The sequence below is a fragment of the Oncorhynchus mykiss genome, chromosome 24 (genome assembly GCF_057628025.1).
Source record: "Oncorhynchus mykiss isolate SJ-2025 chromosome 24, ASM5762802v1, whole genome shotgun sequence".
Lineage (NCBI taxonomy): Eukaryota > Metazoa > Chordata > Actinopteri > Salmoniformes > Salmonidae > Oncorhynchus > Oncorhynchus mykiss.
Genome location: NC_143045.1, coordinates 38,722,501 through 38,742,533, shown reverse-complemented (window position 1 = coordinate 38,742,533; position 20,033 = coordinate 38,722,501). Strand labels below are relative to the sequence as shown.

Here is a 20,033-nt window from a genome sequence, read left to right as displayed (position 1 = left end):
TCTCTCTCTCTCTCTCTCTCTCTCTCTCTCTCTCACCGTTGAGGTTGTTTGTATAGGATTTGGATTGTAACCGGTGTTATGTTCATATGACACAAAAATAGAGGTCACAAAAAAAAAAGACCAATACGTATGTAGAACATACCTCATCCCAACTCAAATAAAACATTTGAGAAAAAAGGCTCAGTGTCGTTATCCTCGCAAGGGGAAGGTGCTGGAGTATTGAAAACGTTTCTGAAACTCGTCAGAAACGAACGCTATTCCATGCAAGAAATTGCCAAGAAACTGATGATCTTGTACGACTCCCTTCACAGGACAGAGCAAACTGGCTCTAACCAGAATATAAAGAGGAGTGGGAGGCCCCGGTGCACAACTGAGCAAGAGGACAAGTACATTGATGGTCTAGTTCGAGAAACAGATGCCTCACAAGTCCTCAACTGGCAGCTTCATTAAATAGTACCCACAAAACACCAGTCTCAACGTCAACAGTGAAGAGGCGACTCTGGGATGCTGGATGCTATATATACAGTGCCTTGCGAAAGTATTCGGCCCCCTTGAACTTTGCGACCTTTTGCCACATTTCAGGCTTCAAACATAAAGATATAAAACTGTATTTTTTTGTGAAGAATCAACAACAAGTGGGACACAATCATGAAGTGGAACGACATTTATTGGATATTTCAAACTTTCTTAACAAATCAAAAACTGAAAAATTGGGCGTGCAAAATTATTCAGCCCCCTTAAGTTAATACTTTGTAACGCCACCTTTTGCTGCGATTACAGCTGTAAGTCACTTGGGGTATGTCTCTATCAGTTTTGCACATCGAGAGACTGAATTTTTTTTCCCATTCCTCCTTGCAAAACAGCTCGAGCTCAGTGAGGTTGGATGGAGAGCATTTGTAAACAACAGTTTTCAGTTCTTTCCACAGATTCTCGATTGGATTGGACTTTGACTTGACCATTCTAACACCTGGATATGTTTATTTTTGAACCATTCCATTGTAGATTTTGCTTTATGTTTTGGATCATTGTCTTGTTGGAAGACAAATCTCCGTCCCAGTCTCAGGTCTTTTGCAGACTCCATCAGGTTTTCTTCCAGAATGGTCCTGTATTTGGCTCCATCCATCTTCCCATCAATTTTGTCCCACTTGTTGTTGATTCTTCACAAAAAAATACAGTTTTATATCTTTATGTTTGAAGCCTGAAATGTGGCAAAAGGTCGCAAAGTTCAAGGGGGCCGAATACTTTCGCAATCTTTTTTCAATCTTTACTAAAGACATGTTTTTGAGTAAAATAAAGGATAAACAAAACAAATGAAATTAAAAGTCCATTACATGGCCTGTCTCTGACACAGCGAGAACACACTGATTAATGGACAGGCCTTCGTACCAGTCACCAGCCATTACTGTAATGTAGGTGTGAAATGGATACAGTTGCATGTCAGAACATGACTTTGGCCTGTTGCAACTTACATTGCTGTTCTTCAGTTTAAAGTCGTCCTCAATCTCGTCAGCACTGTCATCATCTGACACCTCCCCCTCCTCAACGTCTATAGACAGGTACAGAGGGAGCCGCTTCCCCTGGAGAGAGAGAGAGAGAGAGAGAGAGAGAGAGAGAGAGAGAGAGAGAGAGAGAGAGAGAGAGAGAGAGAGAGAGAGAGAGAGAGAGAGAGAGAGAGAGAGAGACAGAGATAGAGAGAGAGACAGAGAGAGAGAGCAAGAGAGAGAGAGAGAGACAGAGAGAGAGAGAGAGAGACAGAGACAGAGAGAGAGAGAGGGGAGAGAGAGAGAGAGAGAGAGAGAGAGAGAGAGAGAGAGAGAGAGAGAGAGAGAGAGAGACAGAGAGAGACAGAGAGAGAGAGAGAGAGAGAGAGAGAGAGAGAGAGAGAGAGAGAGAGAGAGAGAGAGAGAGAGAGAAAGGTGCGTGTTTGGCTCATCTTTATCGTATGAACCATATGGAGGATGTAACACAATAACAGGAACACATCTGTTACATGTACATGATGACGCCTCCAGCTAAACCAGGAGCATTACTGCCCACTCAGACAGGAAGTCAGGAGTCTTTCGCAAACATATCATCTCAAACAATAGTAAAAATCTTTGCAGCACGTTGAATTACATTTTGGGAAAAAAGTTAACTCGGCTCCATCGTTCATTGAATCAGATGGCTCATCCATCACAAAACCCACTGATATTGGCAACTACTTTAATTACTTTTTCATTGGCAAGATAAGCAAACATAGGTATGACAGCAACAAACTGTGACACTATACATTCAAGTATATCTGACCAAATTATGAAAGACAAGAATTGTACTTTTGAATTATGTAAAGTCAGTGTGGAAGAAATGAAAACATTATTGTTGTCTATTAACAATGACAAGCCACCGATGTCTGAAAATCTGGATGGAAAATTACTGAGGATAATAGGGGACGATATTGCCACTCCTATTTGCCATATCTTCAATTTAAGCCTACTAGAAAATTTGTGCCCCCAGGCTTGGAGGGAAGCTAAAGTCATTCCGCTACTTACGAATATTAAAGCCCCCTTTACTGGCTCAAATAGCCAACCAATCAACCGGTTAGAAAAATGTTTGAAAAAATTGTGTTTGAAAATTGTGATACCATGCTATTTTTTAGTAAACAAATTGACAACAGACTTCCAGCACACTAATAGGGAAGGACATTCAACAAGCACAGCAGTTACACAAATGCCTGATGATTGGCTGAGAGAAATCGATGATAAAATGATTGTGGGGGCTGTCTTGTTAGACTTCAGTGCAGCCTTTGACATTATTGATCATAGTCTGCTTCTGGAAAAACATATGTGTTATGGCTTTACACCCTCTGCTATAATGTGGATAAAGAGTTACCTGTCTAACAGAACACAGAGAATGTTCTTTAATGAAAGCCTCTAAAACATAATCCAGGTACAATCAGGAATTCCCCAGGGCAGCTGTTTAGGCCACTTACTTTTTTCAATCTTTACTAAAGACATGTTTTTGAGTAAAGCCTGTGTGTCTATGTTTGTAGATGACTCAACACTATATACGTCAGCTGCTACAGCGACTGAAATGACTGCAACAGTCCTAAATATTTCCAAAACTAACTGGTATTTGAGATAAATCATTCCCTAAACCCTAAACCCTAAACCTCAACTACATCTCGTAATGAATAACGTGGAAATTGTGCAAGTTGAGGTGACTAAACTGCCTGGATTGTAAACTGTCATGACATATTGATACAATAGTAGCTAAAATGGGGAGAAGGATGTCCATGATAAAGCGTTGCTCTGCCTTCTTAACAGCCGTATCAACAAGGCAGGTCATACAGGCTCTAGTTTTGTCGCACCTGGACAACTGTTCTGTAGTGTGGTCAGGTGCCACAAAGAGGGACTTAGGAAAGTTACAATTGGCTCAGAACAGGTCAGCACGGCTGGCCCTTAAAAGTACACGGAGAGCTAACATTAATCTCTCATGGCTCAAAGAGGAAGAGAGATTTTATTTTTCCTTTATTTAACTAGGCAAATCAGTTAAGAACAAATTCTTATTTTCAATGATGGACCGTGCAGGCACCGTGTTATGCGGTGGAGCGCACGGTGTCCCCGGTGCGTGTGCATAGCCCTGTGCGGTATATGCCAGCTCCTCGTATCGGCCGGGTTAACTTCCTGTTCAGGGGCAGAACGACAGTTTTGTAACTTGTCAGCTTGGGGATTTGAACTTGCAAACTCTCAGTTACTAGTCCAACGCTCTAACCACTAGGCTACCCTGCCGTCCCAAGATTGACATGCATCACTACTTGTTTTTTGTAAAAGCTGAATGTACCGGCAGCGCTGGACAGGCGGGAGACTCCGGCAGCGCCGGACAGGCGGGAGACTCCGGCAGCTCCGGACAGGCGGGAGACTCCGGCAGCTCTGGACAAGCGGGAGACTCCGGCAGCTCCGGAGTGAAGGGCGATTCTGGCATCGCCTGGCTGACTGATGGCTCTGGTGGTTCCTGGCTGACTGACGGCTCTGGCGGCTCCTGGCTGGCTGACGGCTCCTGGCTGACTGGCGGCTCCTGGCTGACTTGCGGCTCTGGCGGCTCAGGACAGACTGGCGGCTCAGGACAGACTGGCGGCTCTGGCGGCTCAGGACAGACTGGTGGCTCTGGCGGCTCAGGACAGACTGGCGGCTCTGGCGGCTCAGAACAGACTGGCGGCTCTGGCGGCTCAGGACAGACTGGCGGCTCTGGTGGCTCAGGACAGACTGGCGGATCTGGCGGCTCAGGACAGACGGGCGGATCTGGCGGCTCAGGACAGACGGTCGGCTCTGGCAGCTCAGGACAGACGGGAGACACTGGCGGCTCAGGACAGACGGGAGACACTGGCGGCTCAGGACAGAAGTGAGACTCTGACAATGCTGGGCAGGAGGAAGACTCTGAAAGCACTGGACAGGCGGGAGCACCTGTAGGAAGAAGACGGAAAGACAGCCTGTGCGGGGGGCTGCCACCGGAGGGTTGGTGCGTGGAGGTGGCACCGGATAGGCGGGACCGTGAAGGCGCACTGGAGCTCTTGAGCACCGAGCCTGCCCAACCTTACCTGGTTGAATGCTCCCCGTAACCAGGCCAGTGGGGCGAGGTGGAATAGCCCGCACTGGGCTGTGCTGGTGAACCGGGGACTCCATGCGTAAGGCTGGTGCCTTGTACGCCGGCCCGAGGAGACGCACTGTAGACCAGATGCGTAGAGCCGGTTTCATGGCACCTGGCTCGATGCCCACTCTAGCCCGGCCGATACGAGGAGCTGGCATATACCGCACCGGGCTATGCACACGCACCGGGACACCGTGCGCTCCACCGCATAACACGGTGCCTGCCTGGTCCCTCTCGCTCTCTGGTAAGCACGGGGAGTTGGCTACGGTCTCCTACCTGACTTAGCCACACTCCCCCAATACATTTTTGGGGCTACCTCTCGTGCTTCCAGCCGCGCTGCCGTTCTGCCTCCTCATACCGGCGCCTCTCCGCTTTCGCTGCCTCCAGCTCTGCTTTAGGGCGGCGATATTCCCCTGCTTGTGCCCAGGGTCCCTTGCCATCCAAAATCTCCTCCCAAGTCCAGGAGTCTTGTGTTTTCGGCCGCTGCTGCTGCTGCCCATTACCACTCTGCTTGGTCCTCTTGTGGTGGGTGTTTCTGTAATGGATTTCCTCCTCTTCATCTGAGGAGGAGGAAGGATCGGACCAAAGCGCAGCGTGTTAAGTGTTCACGATGATTTTAATGAAAGAAAGCACTGAACACTGAATCAAAACAATGACGTGAATTTACAAAAACTGAAACAGTACCGTGTGGCCCAAACACGGAAACAAACACCCACAAACCAAAAGTAAAACCCAGGCTGTTTCTCATTGACTCTTCTGCGTTTCCCGTGGTACTGGGCCTTCCCTGGTTGGCTCATCATAACCCCACTATTTCATGGCAACAGAGGGCTCTCACTGGGTGGTCGTGAGATTGCTCGGGGAGGTGTGGAGGGGTTTCCGTTGGTGCCACTATGGTGGAAAGCCCAGACCAGGTCTCCACTGTGCGCATCCCCCCCAAATATGCCAATTTGGCTCTCACCTTCCGTAAAAAGAAGGCGACTCAATTATCACCCCATTTACGGGGGGATTGTGCGATAAATCTCCTGGTAGACACTTCCCAGGAGTCATGTGTATCCCCTGTTGCAAGTGAAGACGGTGGCTATGGAGACATATTTCTCAGAATCCCTGCGTCAGGGATACATTCGGTCATCCACTTCACCCGTCTCCTCGCATTGATTATCGAGGTCTCAATAAAATCCCGGTGAGGTACAGTTACCCGCTTATCGCCACGGCAATTGAGTCAATGCACGGGGCGCGCTTCTTCACAAAACTGGATCTCAGGAGCGCATACATCCTGGTGCGTATCCGGAAACACCACGATCCTGGTCGTTGTGGATCGTTTTTCTAAGTCCTGTTGTCTCCTCCCTTTGCCTGGTCTCCCTATGGCCCTACAGACTGCGGAGGTCTTGTTGACTCATGTCTTCCGGCAGTATGGGGTGCCTGAGGATATTGTGTCTGATCGGGGTGCCCAGTTTACTTCGAGGGTCTGGAGGGCGTTCATGGAACGTCTGGGGGTGTCGGTCTGCCTTACCTCAGGTTTTCACCCCGAGAGTAACGGGCAGGTGGAGAGAGTTAACCAGGATGTGGGTAGGTTTCTGAGGTCTTATTGCCAGGACCGGCCGGGGGAGTGGGAAGCGTTCGTGCCCTGGGCAAATATTGCCCAGAACTCGCTCTGCCACTCTTCCACTAACCTCTCTCCCTTACAGTGTGTGTTGGGGTATCAGCCGGTTCTGGCTCCTTGGCATCAGAATCAGACCAAAGCTCCTGCGGTGGATGACTGGTTCCGGCGTGCGGAGGAGACATGGGACGCCGTCCATGTCCATCTTCAGCGCGCCGTGCTGCGCCAGAAAGTTGGAACCTGCCCCTTCGCCTGCCCTGTCGGAAGCTGGGTCCGAAGTTTGTGGGGCCATTTAAAGTCCTGAGGAGAGTGAACGAGGTATGTTATTGGTTACAGCTTCCCCCTGATTACCGCATTAACCCCTCGTTACATGTGTCTCTCCTCAGGCCGGTGGTGGCTAGCCCGCTCCAGGAAGCTGCGGTGCCGGAGGTTCCTCCTCTGGACATCGAGGGGGCCCCGGCATACTCCGTTCAATCCATCCTGGATTCGAGACGTCGGACGAGGTAGAGACAAGAATACACCACGCAAAGCAGACACAACTGTCAGTAAGAGTGTCGATGATTTAGTCCTTGAATTAAGAAATTGAGATAAAACTGTGCAGTTTGAGTGTTTGTTGCAGCTCGTCCCAGTCGCTAGCTGCAGCAAACTGAAAATACGAGCGACCCAGGGATGTGTGTGCTTTGGGGACAATGAAAATAATGTGACTGGCAGAACGGATGTTGTATGTGGAGGATGATGGCTGCAGTAGATGTCTCAGATAGGGGGATTTAGGGCTAAGAGGGTTTTATAAAAAAGCACCAACCAGTGGATCTTGCGACGAGCATACAGAGATGATCAGTTTACAGAAGAGTATAGAGTGCAGTGACGTGTCCTACGAGGACAAATCCTATACATTAGACTCTTTCACTGATATTTTACATTTCATTCTCTCTATCTCTCCCTGTATCTCTCTCTATCTCTGTCTCTCTCTCTCTCCACTCTTTCTTTCTTTAGTTGATTTTCCACGGTGCGCATGAGTGAATGTGTGAGAGTGTGAGTGTACTGAATACGTTTCCCACTATGCAGAGTCTCTCCAGGCTCTGGGTTTGGTTATCTCTAATCTGTCCCAGGCGGACAGAGAGAGACATAGAGAGAAAGCGACAGAGAGAGAGTGTGTGTGTGTGTGTGTGTGTGTGTGTGTAATATAACGATATAATAATGCCATGTAACCGACCAGTCCTTGACTCCTCAATTATATAACCACATGTCATCCCTCTTTTTCTCCCAGCATGACTAATACAGTGGCGCCCTACTTTCTCCCAGCATGACTAATAAGGTGGCGGACTACTTTCTCCCAGCATGACTAATACAGTGGAGGACTACTTTCTCCCAGCATGACTAATACAGTGACGGACTACTTTCTCCCAGCATGACTAATAAGGTGGCGGACTACTTTCTCCCAGCATGACTAATACAGTGGAGGACTACTTTCTCCCAGCATGACTAATAAAGTGGAGGACTACTTTCTCCCAGCATGACTAATACAGTGGAGGACTACTTTCTCCCAGCATGACTAATACAGTGACGGACTACTTTCTCCCAGCATGACTAATACAGTGGCGGACTACTTTCTCCCAGCATGACTAATACAGTGGCAGACTACTTTCTCCCAGCATGACTAATACAGTGGCGGACTACTTTCTCCCAGCATGACTAATAAGGTGGCGGACTACTTTCTCCCAGCATGACTAATACAGTGGCGGACTACTTTCTCCCAGCATGACTAATACAGTGGAGGACTACTTTCTCCCAGCAGGACTAATACAGTGGCGGACTACTTTCTCCCAGCATGACTAATAGAGTGGCGGACTACTTTCTCCCAGCATGACTAATACAGTGGCGGACTACTTTCTCGCAGCATGACTAAGACAGTGGAGGACTACTTTCTCCCAGCATGACTAATACAATGGCGGACTACTTTCTCCCAGGATGACTAATACAGTGGCGGACTACTTTCTCCCAGGATGACTAATACAGTAGAGGAATACTTTCTCCCAGCATGACTAATATAGTGGAGGACTACTTTCTCCCAGCATGACTAATATAGTGGAGGACTACTTTCTCCCAGCATGACTAATACAGTGGCAGACTACTTTCTCCCAGGATGACTAATACAGTGGCGGACTACTTTCTCCCAGCATGACTAATACAGTGGCGGAATACTTTCTCCCAGGATGACTAATACAGTGGCGGACTACTTTCTCCCAGCATGACTAATACAGTGGCGGACTACTTTCTCCCAGCATGACTAATACAGTGGTGGACTACTTTCTCCCAGCATGACTAATACAGTGGAGGACTACTTTCTCCCAGCATGACTAATACAGTGGCGGACTACTTTCTCCCAGCATGACTAATACAGTGGAGGACTACTTTCTCCCAGCATGACTAAGACAGTGGAGGACTATTTTCTCCCAGGATGACTAATACAATGGCGGACTACTTTCTCCCAGCATGACTAATACAGTGGAGGACTACTTTCTCCCAGCATGACTAAGACAGTGGAGGACTACTTTCTCCCAGGATGACTAATACAATGGTGGACTACTTTCTCCCAGCATGACTAATACAGTGGAGGACTACTTTCTCCCAGCATGACTAAGACAGTGGAGGACTACTTTCTCCCAGGATGACTAATACAATGGCGGACTACTTTCTCCCAGGATGACTAATACAGTGGCGGATTACTTTCTCCCAGCATGACTAATACAGTGGAGGACTACTTTCTCCATTTCTTCTTCTCATTTATTTAATTTTTGGGGGGACAATCCCTCTCCCCACTCCCCCTCTGTTCTGCTCTCAGCCAAAGCCAAACAAAACACAACACTGAAAATAGAGAGAAAGGAAAGGAGATGAGGAGAGGAAGGAAAGGAGATTAGGAGAGGCAGCAAAGGAGATGATGAGAGGAAGGAAAGGAGATAAGGAGAGGAAGGAAAGTGAATAGGAAGGGAAGCCTGTATTTACACCGTTGATTCCCACAAGTTGTATGGAAATACGATTCTCTTCCTCAATAGTGTGCAATCAATTCTACTAGATGAAAAGCCGAAATGACTATGGCATCCTGGCATTCAAAGAGTACAACAATTTTGGAAAATGTCATATACTATAAAACACTCTATTTTTGACTACTATTTAGAATGGCCAACATATTTCTTCCCTCTTTGACTGTCTGCGCTTTGGTGATTCTCAATAACTCTAGACAAAGGCCTGGGGTTTAAAGACCCTGTGCTCTCTCTCTCTCTCTCTCTCTCTGTCTCTCTGTCTCTCTCTCTCTCTGTCTCTCTCTCTCTGTCTCTCTCTCTCTGTATCTCTCTCTCTCTCTCTCTCTGTCTCTCTCTCTCTCTCTCTCTCTCTCTCTGTCTCTCTGTCTCTCTCTCTCTGTCTCTCTCTCTCTCTGTCTCTCTCTATCTCTGTCTCTCTCTCTCTGTCTCTCTCTCTGTCTCTCTCTCTCTCTCTCTCTGTCTCTCTGTCTCTCTCTCTCTGTCTCTCTCTCTCTCTCTCTCTCTCTCTGTCTCTCTCTATCTCTGTCTCTCTCTCTCTGTCTCTCTCTCTCTCTCTGTCTCTCTCTCTCTGTCTCTCTCTCTGTCTCTCATCTTCTTATATCTTCCCAGTATATCTTCCTATATCTTCCCAGTATATCTCCCTATATCTTTCACAGTATATCTTCCTATATCTTTCCCAGTATATCTCCCTATATCTTCCCTGTATATCTCCCTATATCTTCCCAGTATATCTCCCTATATCTTCCCAGTATATCTCCCTATATCTTTCCCTTCAGACCATTGGGGCAGGGTTTGGAGGAACAGGAAAGAGTGAGGAGAGGCAGACAGAGGAAGAAGAGGAGTGTTTGAGGAGAGAGGTATGACAGAAGGAGAAGAGGATGGTCCGTGTGTGTACCTTGATGAGGATCTTCCCCTGTAGACAGTGGGGGCAGTGTTTGGAGGAACAGGAAAGAGTGAGGAGAGAGGTATGACAGAAGGAGAAGAGGATGGTCCGTGTGTGTACCTTGATGAGGATCTTTCCCTGTAGACAGTGGGGGCTGGGTAGCTGTTTAGAGTCTCTGTGGAAAGTCTCTCCCAGGTCCAGCTTGTCTCCCAGGATCTTTCTGAGGTACTGGGCTATCTTCTTCTGTTGTTGGATGCAACAGTGGTTCTCTATGGACAGGATCACTGGGTACCTGGGGAAGGGAGAGACATGGCGTTACTATGACCACAACGTCGGCGGAGAAGAAGGCTGACGTTTTACCGATTGTGTTTTTTTTGCCTTGTTTGTAACTTAGTTTCTTACTTATTTTGTACATAATGTTGCCGCTACCATCTCTTATGACTGAAAATAACTTCTGGACATCAGGACTGCGATTACTCAACACGAACTGGCAGAATCCTTTCTTTTCCTTTAACGAGTCCGACGATCAAGATGTGCATGATGTACTGCTTTCCCGGGAACAGGCCCAGATCCCCGTCATTTGCGTGAAGAGAAGGCGGAGAAAAAGGGGCCGGGAAGGAACCTCCACTTCCTTCCATTCTGCTAGAAAACGTGCAATCTTTGGACAATAAAATAGATGACCTATGCATGAAGATTAAACTACCAATGGGACATTCAAAACTGTAACATCTTATGCTTCACTGAGCCGTGGCTGAAAGACGACACTATCAACATACAGCTGGCTGGTTATACGCTGTACTGGCAGGATAGAACAGCGGCGTCTGGTAAGACAAGGGGTGGCGGGCTATGTATTTTTGTAAATAACAGCTGGTGCATGATATCTAAGGAAGTCTCGAGCTATTGCTCACCCGAGGTAGAGTATCTCATGATAAGCTGTAGACCACAGCTTTATCAGCATGTTTAATCAGCATGTTAAATGTGCAACCAGAGGGAAAAAACTCTGGACCACCTTTACTCCATACACAGAGATGCATACAAAGCTCTCCCTCAGCCTCCATTTGGCATATCTGATCATAATTATATCCTCCTGATTCCTGATTACAAGCAAAAATTAAAGTAGGAAGCACCAGTGACTAGATCAATAAAAAAGTGGTCAGATGAAGCAGATGCTAAACTACAGGACTGTTTTACTAGCACAGACTGGAATACGTTCCGGGATTCCTCCGATTGCATTGAGGAGTACACCACGTCAGTCATTGGCTTCATCAATAAGTGCATAGATGAAGTCGTCCCCACAGTGACCGCAAGTACATACCCCAACCAGAAGCCATGGCTGGAGCTGCCGCTTTCAAGGAGCAGGACACTAATACAGAAGTTTATAAGAAATCTCTCTATGCCCTCCGACGAACCATCCAACAGGCAAGGAGTCAATACAGGACTAAGATAGAATCGTAATACACCGGTTCTAACGCTCGTAGGATGTGGCAGGGCCTGCAAACTATTACAGACTACAAAGGGAAGCACAGCCGAGAGCTGCCCAGTGACACGAGCCCACCAGATGAGCTAAACTACTTCTATGTTCGCTTCGAGGCAAATAACACTGAAATATGCATGAGAGCACCAGCTGTTCCGGAAGACTGTGTGATCATGCTCTACGCAGCCGATGTGAGTAAGACCTTTAAACAGGTCAACATTCTCAAGGCTGCAGGGCCAGACGGATTACCAGGACGTGTACTGTGAGCATGCGCTGACCAATTGGTGTTTTCAATGACATTTCCAACCTCTCCCTGTCCGAGTCTGTAATACCAACATGTTTAAAACAGACCACCATAGTGCCTGTGCCCAAGAACACTAAGGTAACCTGCCTAAATGACTACCAACCCGTAGCACTCACGTCTGTAGCCATGAAGTGCTTTGAAAGGCTGGTCATGGCTCATATCAATACCATTATCGCAGAAACCTTAGATCCACTCCAATTTGCATACCGCCCCAACAGATCCACAGATGAAACAATCTCTATTGCACGCCACACTGCCCTTTCCCACCGGGACAAATGGAACACCTATGTGAGAATGCTATTCATTGACTACAGCTCAGTGTTCAACACCATAGTGCACGCAAAGCTCATCAATAAGCTAAGGACCCAGGGACTAAACACCTCCCTCTGCAACTGGATCCTGGACATCCTGACGGGCCGCCCCCAGTTGGTAAGGGTAGGTAACAACACATCCGCCACGCTGATCCTCAGCACAGGGGCACCTCAGGGGTGCGTGTTCAGTCCCCTCCTGTCCTCCCTGTTCACTCATGACTGCACAGCCAGGCATGACTCCAACACCATTAAGTTTGCCAATGACACAACAGTGGTAGACCTGATCACCGACAACGACGAGACAGCCTATAGGGAGGAGGTCAGAGACCTGGCCGGGTGGTGCCAGGACAACAACCCCTCCCTCAACGTGATCAAAACAAAGAAGATGATTGTGGACTACAGGAAAAAGAGAACCGAGCACGCCCCCCATTCTCATCGACTGGGCTGCAGTGGAGCAGGTTGAGAGCTTCAAGTTCCTTGGTGTTCACATCACCAACAAACTAACATGGTGCAAGCACGGCATGACAGTCGTGAAGAGGGCACGACAAAACCTAAACCCCCCTCAGGAGACTGAAAAGATTTGGCATTGGTCCTCAGATCCTCAAAAGGTTCGACAGCTGCACCATCGAGAGCATCCTGATTGCATCACTGCTTGGTATGGCAACTGCTCGGCCTCCGACCGCAAGGCGCTACAGAGGGTAGTGCGAACGGCCCAGTACATCCCTGGGGCAAAGCTTCCTGCCATCCAGGACCTCTATACCAGGCGGTGTCAGAGGAAGGCCCTAAAAATGGTCAAAGACTCCAACCACCCTAGTCATAGACTGTTCTTTCTGCTACCGCACGGCAAGCGATACTGCAGTGCCAAGTCTACGTCCAAGAGGCTTCTAAACAGCTTCTACCCCAAAAGCCATAATACTTGTGAACATCTAGTCAAATGGCTACCCAGACTATTTGCACCCACCCTTCTTTTACACCGCTGCTACTCTCTGTTGTTATTATCTATGCATAGCCACTTTAATAACTCTACCTTCATGTACATATCACCTCAACTAACCGGTGCCACCGCACTTTGACTCTGTACCGGTACCACCCTGTATATAGTCTCACTATTGTTATTATTTTACTGCTGCTCTTTAATTACTTGTTACTTTTATTTCTTATTGTTTTCCGTATTATTTTAAGCTGCATTATTGGTTAAGGGCTCGTAAGTAAACATTTCACTGTAAGGTCGACACCTGTTGTATTCGGAGCATGCGACTAATACCATTTGATTTGATGTTGATTTGATATCTCCGTGAGTAGCAGAGTTCTATGATACCGGATGTGGATGGGTCTGGCAGCCATGCATTCTGCTCTTCACTATAAAAGTCAAGGACTGTAAAAGTCCTTTAAATCAAATCAAATATATATATATATAATATATTGCACTTTTATATACAACAAATTGATATTAGACTGAACTGTTGACATAAAAAATAAAAAACTATTATTGCATTTTTAGCCTCCCTAAAAATAAATCCTTTCAAACTACTCCCACCCCAACCTCTGGCAGAATAGACTTTACAGAGCCCAAGAAACACAACAGAAAATAATCAGCATTTTTTCAGTGTGTGTGTGTGCGTGTGTGTGTGTGTTTGCGTGTGTGTGTGTGTTCATTCGGAGGTGAAATGACTTGTGTTCAGGCAGCAGCTCAGCTCAAATGTCAAACCTGTCAGACTGACAGCTCTCCCTGAGCTCTCTGAGCCCTGAACTGACCTCTCCTCCCCTGTCTCTTTAAGGAAACACACACACACACACACACTGAGCCAGGTATGTGCTCAAAAACACACACACACACGCACACACACACACACACACACACACACACACACACACACACACACACACACACACACACACACACACATAGACACACACACATCCAGGTACATGCTCAGACACACACACCGCACACACACACACACACACACACACACACAGTGAGAGTTGAGGGATAGTGGTGTATGTTCTCTCTCCCAGGTGGAATAGTAATGATAAATGAGGTAACTCTCATCACATGCCAGGAGCCTCGTTCATCATAACACTAAAATATAGAATAAAACTGAGAGAAAGAGTGAGGGACAGAAATTTGGCGCGGTCTATCATTTCATAAAAGAGTGTCAGAATCACACCATTCCATCCATTATCCAGGCTCTCTCATTAGGAGAAAATACTAATTAGCCAGCTATTCCAGCTAATTGCACAACAATGAGATAGCATCCTCTCCTCTCTATTCAGTTATGATGATGGTGCCAACTCATTTACCTGGCTGCCTCCAAAACTCATTTACCTGGCTGCCTCCAACACTCATTTACCTGGCTGCCTCCCTCACTCATTTACTTGGCTGCCTCCAACACTCATTTACCTGGCTGCCTCCCTCACTCATTTACCTGGCTGCCTCCCTCACTCATTTACCTGGCTGCCTCCCTCACTCATTTACCTGGCTGCCTCCAACACTCATTTACCTCCCTGTCTCCATCACTCATTTACCTGGCTGCCTCCCTCACTCATTTACCTGGCTGCATCCAACACTCATTTACCTGGCTGCCTCCAACACTCATTTACCTGGCTGCCTCCAACACTCATTTACCTGGCTGCCTCCAACACTCATTTACCTGGCTGCCTCCAACACTCATTTACCTGGCAGACAGACAGACAGACAGACAGACAGACAGACAGAGACAGAGCGAGAGAGACAGAGACTGTGCCTCAGTGCAGATGGTTTAGTAATGGAGGATAATACCAGGTGTCTCAGTGTCTCTAATGACCACACATCCTGCTGCTTTTCATTTAAAAACAATTAAAATCCTTTTCTAAGTTAACTTTTTTTTAAAAGTGCTTTTACATAATGTTTAAATGGAAATTTTCTCTAAATCAACTGTTAGAGAAGAGCTTCTAACTCTAATTGGTTACATATCAGAGAGAAGGGGACAGATGAGCTCTGGGGGAACAACATCTCTTCACAGTGGAGAATCTTCCTGTTTCAACACACACTCTGAAGAGACTGCTGGCTAGAATATACAAACAACAGGTGTTGGATGATACACAGGATAATGTGTGTGTGTGTGTTGTAGAGTAACATCTCCATTAGTTGAGGTGGAGGGAAGGATGAGCGTCTCAGTGACATCTTCAACACACACACACACACACACACACACACACACACACACAGTGAGAGTTGAGGGATAGTGGGCTATTTACCGGTTGTTGATGAAGGCGTATTTGTCGATGGTCTCTATGACAGACTTGAAGGTGATCTTGGAGGTCAGAGTGTAGCCGTGCTGAACCATGGGCTCTCCATCAGGACCATCCCAACAGTCCACTACAGATAAATCAAATCTCATTTTATTGGTCACATACACAGGGTTAGCAGACGTTAACGCGAGTGTAGCGAAAGGCTTGTGCTTCTAGTTCCGACCGTACAGTAATATCTAACAAGTTATCTAACAATCTAACTAACTAAGAATATGTGCATATAAAAGATGGATGAGCGATGGCCGTGCGGCATAGGCAAGATGCAGTAGATGGTATAAAGTACAGTTCAATACATATGAGATGAGTAATGTAGGGTATGAAAACATTATATAAAGTGGCATTGATAGACAGAGACAAGGAGAGAGGGCGAGAGAAAGGGAGAAGGAGAAGGAGACACAAAGAGAGAGAGAATGAGGGATATGAGAGAAGAATAGTGAGTAAGAAGGAGTTTGTGTGTGTGTTCGTGTGTGTGTGTGTGTGTGTGTGTGTGTGTGTGTGTGTGTGTGTGTGTGTGTGTGTGTGTGTGTGAATGCATGCATGCTCTGCTTAGTGCTTAGTGCTTAGTGCTTAGTGCTTAGTGTGTGCTGCCTCACCCTCCACACAGCGGCAGCCAGCCTGTAGTACCCAGGCGTACATGTCTGTCTTGGAGTGAGACAGCAGCTGGTCTCCCGTCAGGTAGGTGTTGTGAGACGAGGAGATGTAGTAGCTACTCAGAGGCTGATCCATGTCCTGGTTCACCTCATGGTGTTCAGGGTTAAACACATCACACGTGGGGCTGCGCATGAAACTGGTGAAACCTGGAGACAGACAGACAGACAACCAGACAGACAGACAGACAGACAGACAGACAGACAGACAGACAGACAGACAGACAGACAGACAGACAGACAGACAGACAGAGACAGACAGACAGACAGACAGACAGACAGACAGACAGACAGACAACCAAACAGACAGACAGACAGACACGGTAGAAAAGCTGTACTCAGCGTTATCTTACTTATATCATCATAACAATGATTTCTCTCTGTCACCCATGAAATACTCAGAGACATTGGCCCTCCTTGGCGATAGATGAATCCAATCCAACTGAACTGAATAGAACACAAAGATTTTTAGAGGAACAAGATATTCAACTGACTTACAGCAGCACTGCAATAGTTAAATCTGAGATACTTAAAGGAACTATCATAATATAAGAGACATAAGTTTAATAGCACACCACCCATTACAGAAAAAGAGGAGGAGAAAACTCTGACAGCCAAGGGGCTTTGACGAGCCTTAACGAGCTGAACTTTTAATGATGGAATTTAATACTTTAATGCACACTGACTGAGTCACAGAATTTGCTGCCAGAATTGTGGGTTGTTTTTTATGTTTGTTTTTGTTAGGAAAAGGAGGAGAGCTTTAACTGGGAAAAGCATCCTTTGATCATGAGAGGCGGGAGGAGGAGGTGGGAGGCGAGAGGAGGAGGAGGCAGGAGGAGGTGGGAGGCGTAGATGGGAGGAGGGGGAGGGAGGAGGCGAGAGGAGGAGGAGGAGGGATGAGGAGGTGGGAGGAGGAGGGAGGAGGAGGAGGGAGGAGTAGGTGGGAGGAGGAGGAGGAGGAGGGAGGAGTAGGTGGGAGGCGAGAGGAGGGAGGAGGCGAGAGGAGGAGGGAGGAGGAGGGAGGAGGAGGTGGGAGGAGGAGGGAGGAGGCGAGAGGAGGAGGAGGTGGGAGGAGGAGGAATGAGGGAGGAGTAGGTGGGAGGAGGAGGAGGGAGGAGGCGAGAGGAGGAGGAGGTAGGAGGAGGGAGGAGGAGGAGGAGGTGGGAGGAGGAGGATTGAGGAGTAGGTGGGAGGAGGAGGAGGGAGGAGGCGAGAGGAGGAGGAGGTAGGAGGAGGGAGGAAGAGGAGGAGAGAGGAGGTGGAGAGGGGATAAGGAAGCGATTCCCAAACCTTCCATAACAAAGCCATCACCTACAGAAAGATTAAGCTGGCGAAGAGTCCCCCAAGCAAGCTGGTCCTGGCTCTGTTCACAAACACAAACAGACCCCACAGAGTCCCAGGACAGCAGTACAATAGACCCAACCAAATCTTGAGAAAACAAAAAGATAATTACTTGACACATTGGAAAGAATTAACCAAAAAACAGAGCAAACTAGAATGCTATTTGGCCCTAAACAGAGATTATACGGTGGCAGAATACCTGTCCACTGTGACTGACCCACATTTAAGGAAAGCTTTGATTATGTACAGACTCAGTGAGCATAGCCTTGCTATTGAGAAAGGCCGCCATAGGCAGACCTGGCTCTCAAGGGAAGACAGGCTATGTGCACACTGCCCACAAAATGAGGTGGAAACTGAGCTGCACTTCCTAACCTCCTGCCAAATGTTTGATGATATTAGAGACACATATTTCCCTCAGATTACACAGACCCACAAAGAATTAGAAAACAAACCCAATTTTGATAAACTCCCATATCTACTGGGTGAAATTCCACAGTGTGCCATCAGAGCAGCAAGATTTGTGACCTGTTGCCACGAGAAAAGGGAAACCAGTGAAGAACAAACAACACTGTAAATACAACCCATATTTATGTCTATTTATTTTCTATTTTGTACTTTAACTATTTGCACATCGTTTACAACACTGTATATAGACATAATATGACATTTGTAATGTCTTTATTCTATTTAACTTTTGTGAATGTAATGTTTAATGTACATTTTTTTATTGCTTATTTCACTTTTGTATATTATCTACCTCACTTGCTTTGGCAATGTTAACATGTGTTTAACATGCCAATAAAGCCCCTTGAATTGAATTGAGAGAAAGAAAATGGGTCTCTATAGAGTGAGAGCAGACTTTGATCTGAGTGAGGCCTGCCTCTGACGCCCATCCCATCAGATGTACTGAGAGACATAAACAAACATGTTTCTGATGGAACACACACACATGCCCACACACTCCCAGGGGACATCATATTTGACCCACCTGACAGAAGGATGATGTGATAACAGGAAAAAATGTAGAAAAGACAGGAGACAGACAGCAGGAGAGAAAGACAGGAGAGACAGACAGCAGGAGAGAAAGACAGGACAGACAGACAGCAGGAGAGAAAGACAGGAGAGACAGACAGCAGGATAGAAAGACAGGAGAGAGACAGACAGCAGGATAGAAAGACAGGAGAGAGACAGAGAGCAGGAGAGAAAGACAGGAGAGACAGACAGCAGGATAGAAAGACAGGAGAGACAGACAGCAGGAGAGAAAGACAGGACAGACAGACAGCAGGAGAGAAAGACAGGAGAGACAGACAGCAGGAGAGAAAGACAGGACAGACAGACAGCAGGAGAGAAAGACAGGAGAGACAGACAGCAGGATAGAAAGACAGGAGAGAGACAGACAGCAGGATAGAAAGACAGGAGAGAGACAGAGAGCAGGAGAGAAAGACAGGAGAGACAGACAGCAGGATAGAAAGACAGGAGAGAGACAGAGAGCAGGAGAGAAAGACAGGAGAGACAGACAGCAGGATAGAAAGACAGGAGAGAGACAGACAGACAGCAGGATAGAAAGACAGGAGAGAGACAGACAGCAGGATAGAAAGACAGGAGAGACAGACAGCAGGGGAGAAAGACAGGAGAGACAGACAGCAGGAGAGAAAGACAGGACAGACAGACAGCAGGAGAGAAAGACAGGAGAGACAGACAGCAGGAGAGAAAGACAGGACAGACAGACAGCAGGAGAGAAAGACAGGAGAGACAGACAGCAGGATAGAAAGACAGGAGAGAGACAGACAGCAGGATAGAAAGACAGGAGAGAGACAGACAGCAGGATAGAAAGACAGGAGAGACAGACAGCAGGATAGAAAGACAGGAGAGAGACAGAGAGCAGGAGAGAAAGACAGGAGAGACAGACAGCAGGATAGAAAGACAGGAGAGAGACAGACAGCAGGATAGAAAGACAGGAGAGAGACAGACATCAGGATAGAAAGACAGGAGAGACAGACAGCAGGATAGACAGACAGGAGAGAGACAGACAGCAGGATAGAAAGACAGGAGAGACAGACAGCAGGATAGAAAGACAGGAGAGAGACAGACAGACAGCAGGATAGAAAGACAGGAGAGAGACAGACAGCAGGATAGAAAGACAGGAGAGAGACAGACAGCAGGATAGAAAGACAGGAGAGAGACAGACAGCAGGATAGAAAGACAGGAGAGAGACAGACAGCAGGATAGAAAGACAGGAGAGACAGACAGCAGGATAGACAGACAGGAGAGAGACAGACAGCAGGATAGAAAGACAGGAGAGACAGACAGCAGGATAGAAAGACAGGAGAGAGACAGACAGACAGCAGGATAGAAAGACAGGAGAGAGACAGACAGCAGGATAGAAAGACAGGAGAGACAGACAGCAGTATAGAAAGACAGGTGAGACAGACAGCAGGATAGAAACACCTCTTGTCCAGGTGGGAAAGGGCAGTGTGGAGTAAAATAGAGATTGCATCATCTGTGGATCTGTTGGTGC

General features: G+C 47.2%; 1 protein-coding gene across 3 annotated transcripts in view; it reads right to left on the bottom strand.

Annotated features, from left to right (window-relative positions):
- The window catches only part of LOC110503217 (1-phosphatidylinositol 4,5-bisphosphate phosphodiesterase eta-1), an 84,920-nt gene that overhangs the window by 60,595 nt on the left and 4,292 nt on the right, over positions 1–20,033 (bottom strand). For all 3 annotated transcript variants that reach the window (XM_036961459.2, XM_090218951.1, XM_036961457.2), the window contains exons 4-7: positions 16,121–16,324; positions 15,474–15,594; positions 10,265–10,436; positions 1,470–1,577 (exon numbers count right to left, since the gene is read on the bottom strand). In XM_036961459.2, coding sequence (XP_036817354.2) covers positions 1,470–1,577; positions 10,265–10,436; positions 15,474–15,594; positions 16,121–16,324 — 605 coding nt within the window. The remainder of the gene's footprint in view (positions 1–1,469; positions 1,578–10,264; positions 10,437–15,473; positions 15,595–16,120; positions 16,325–20,033) is intronic.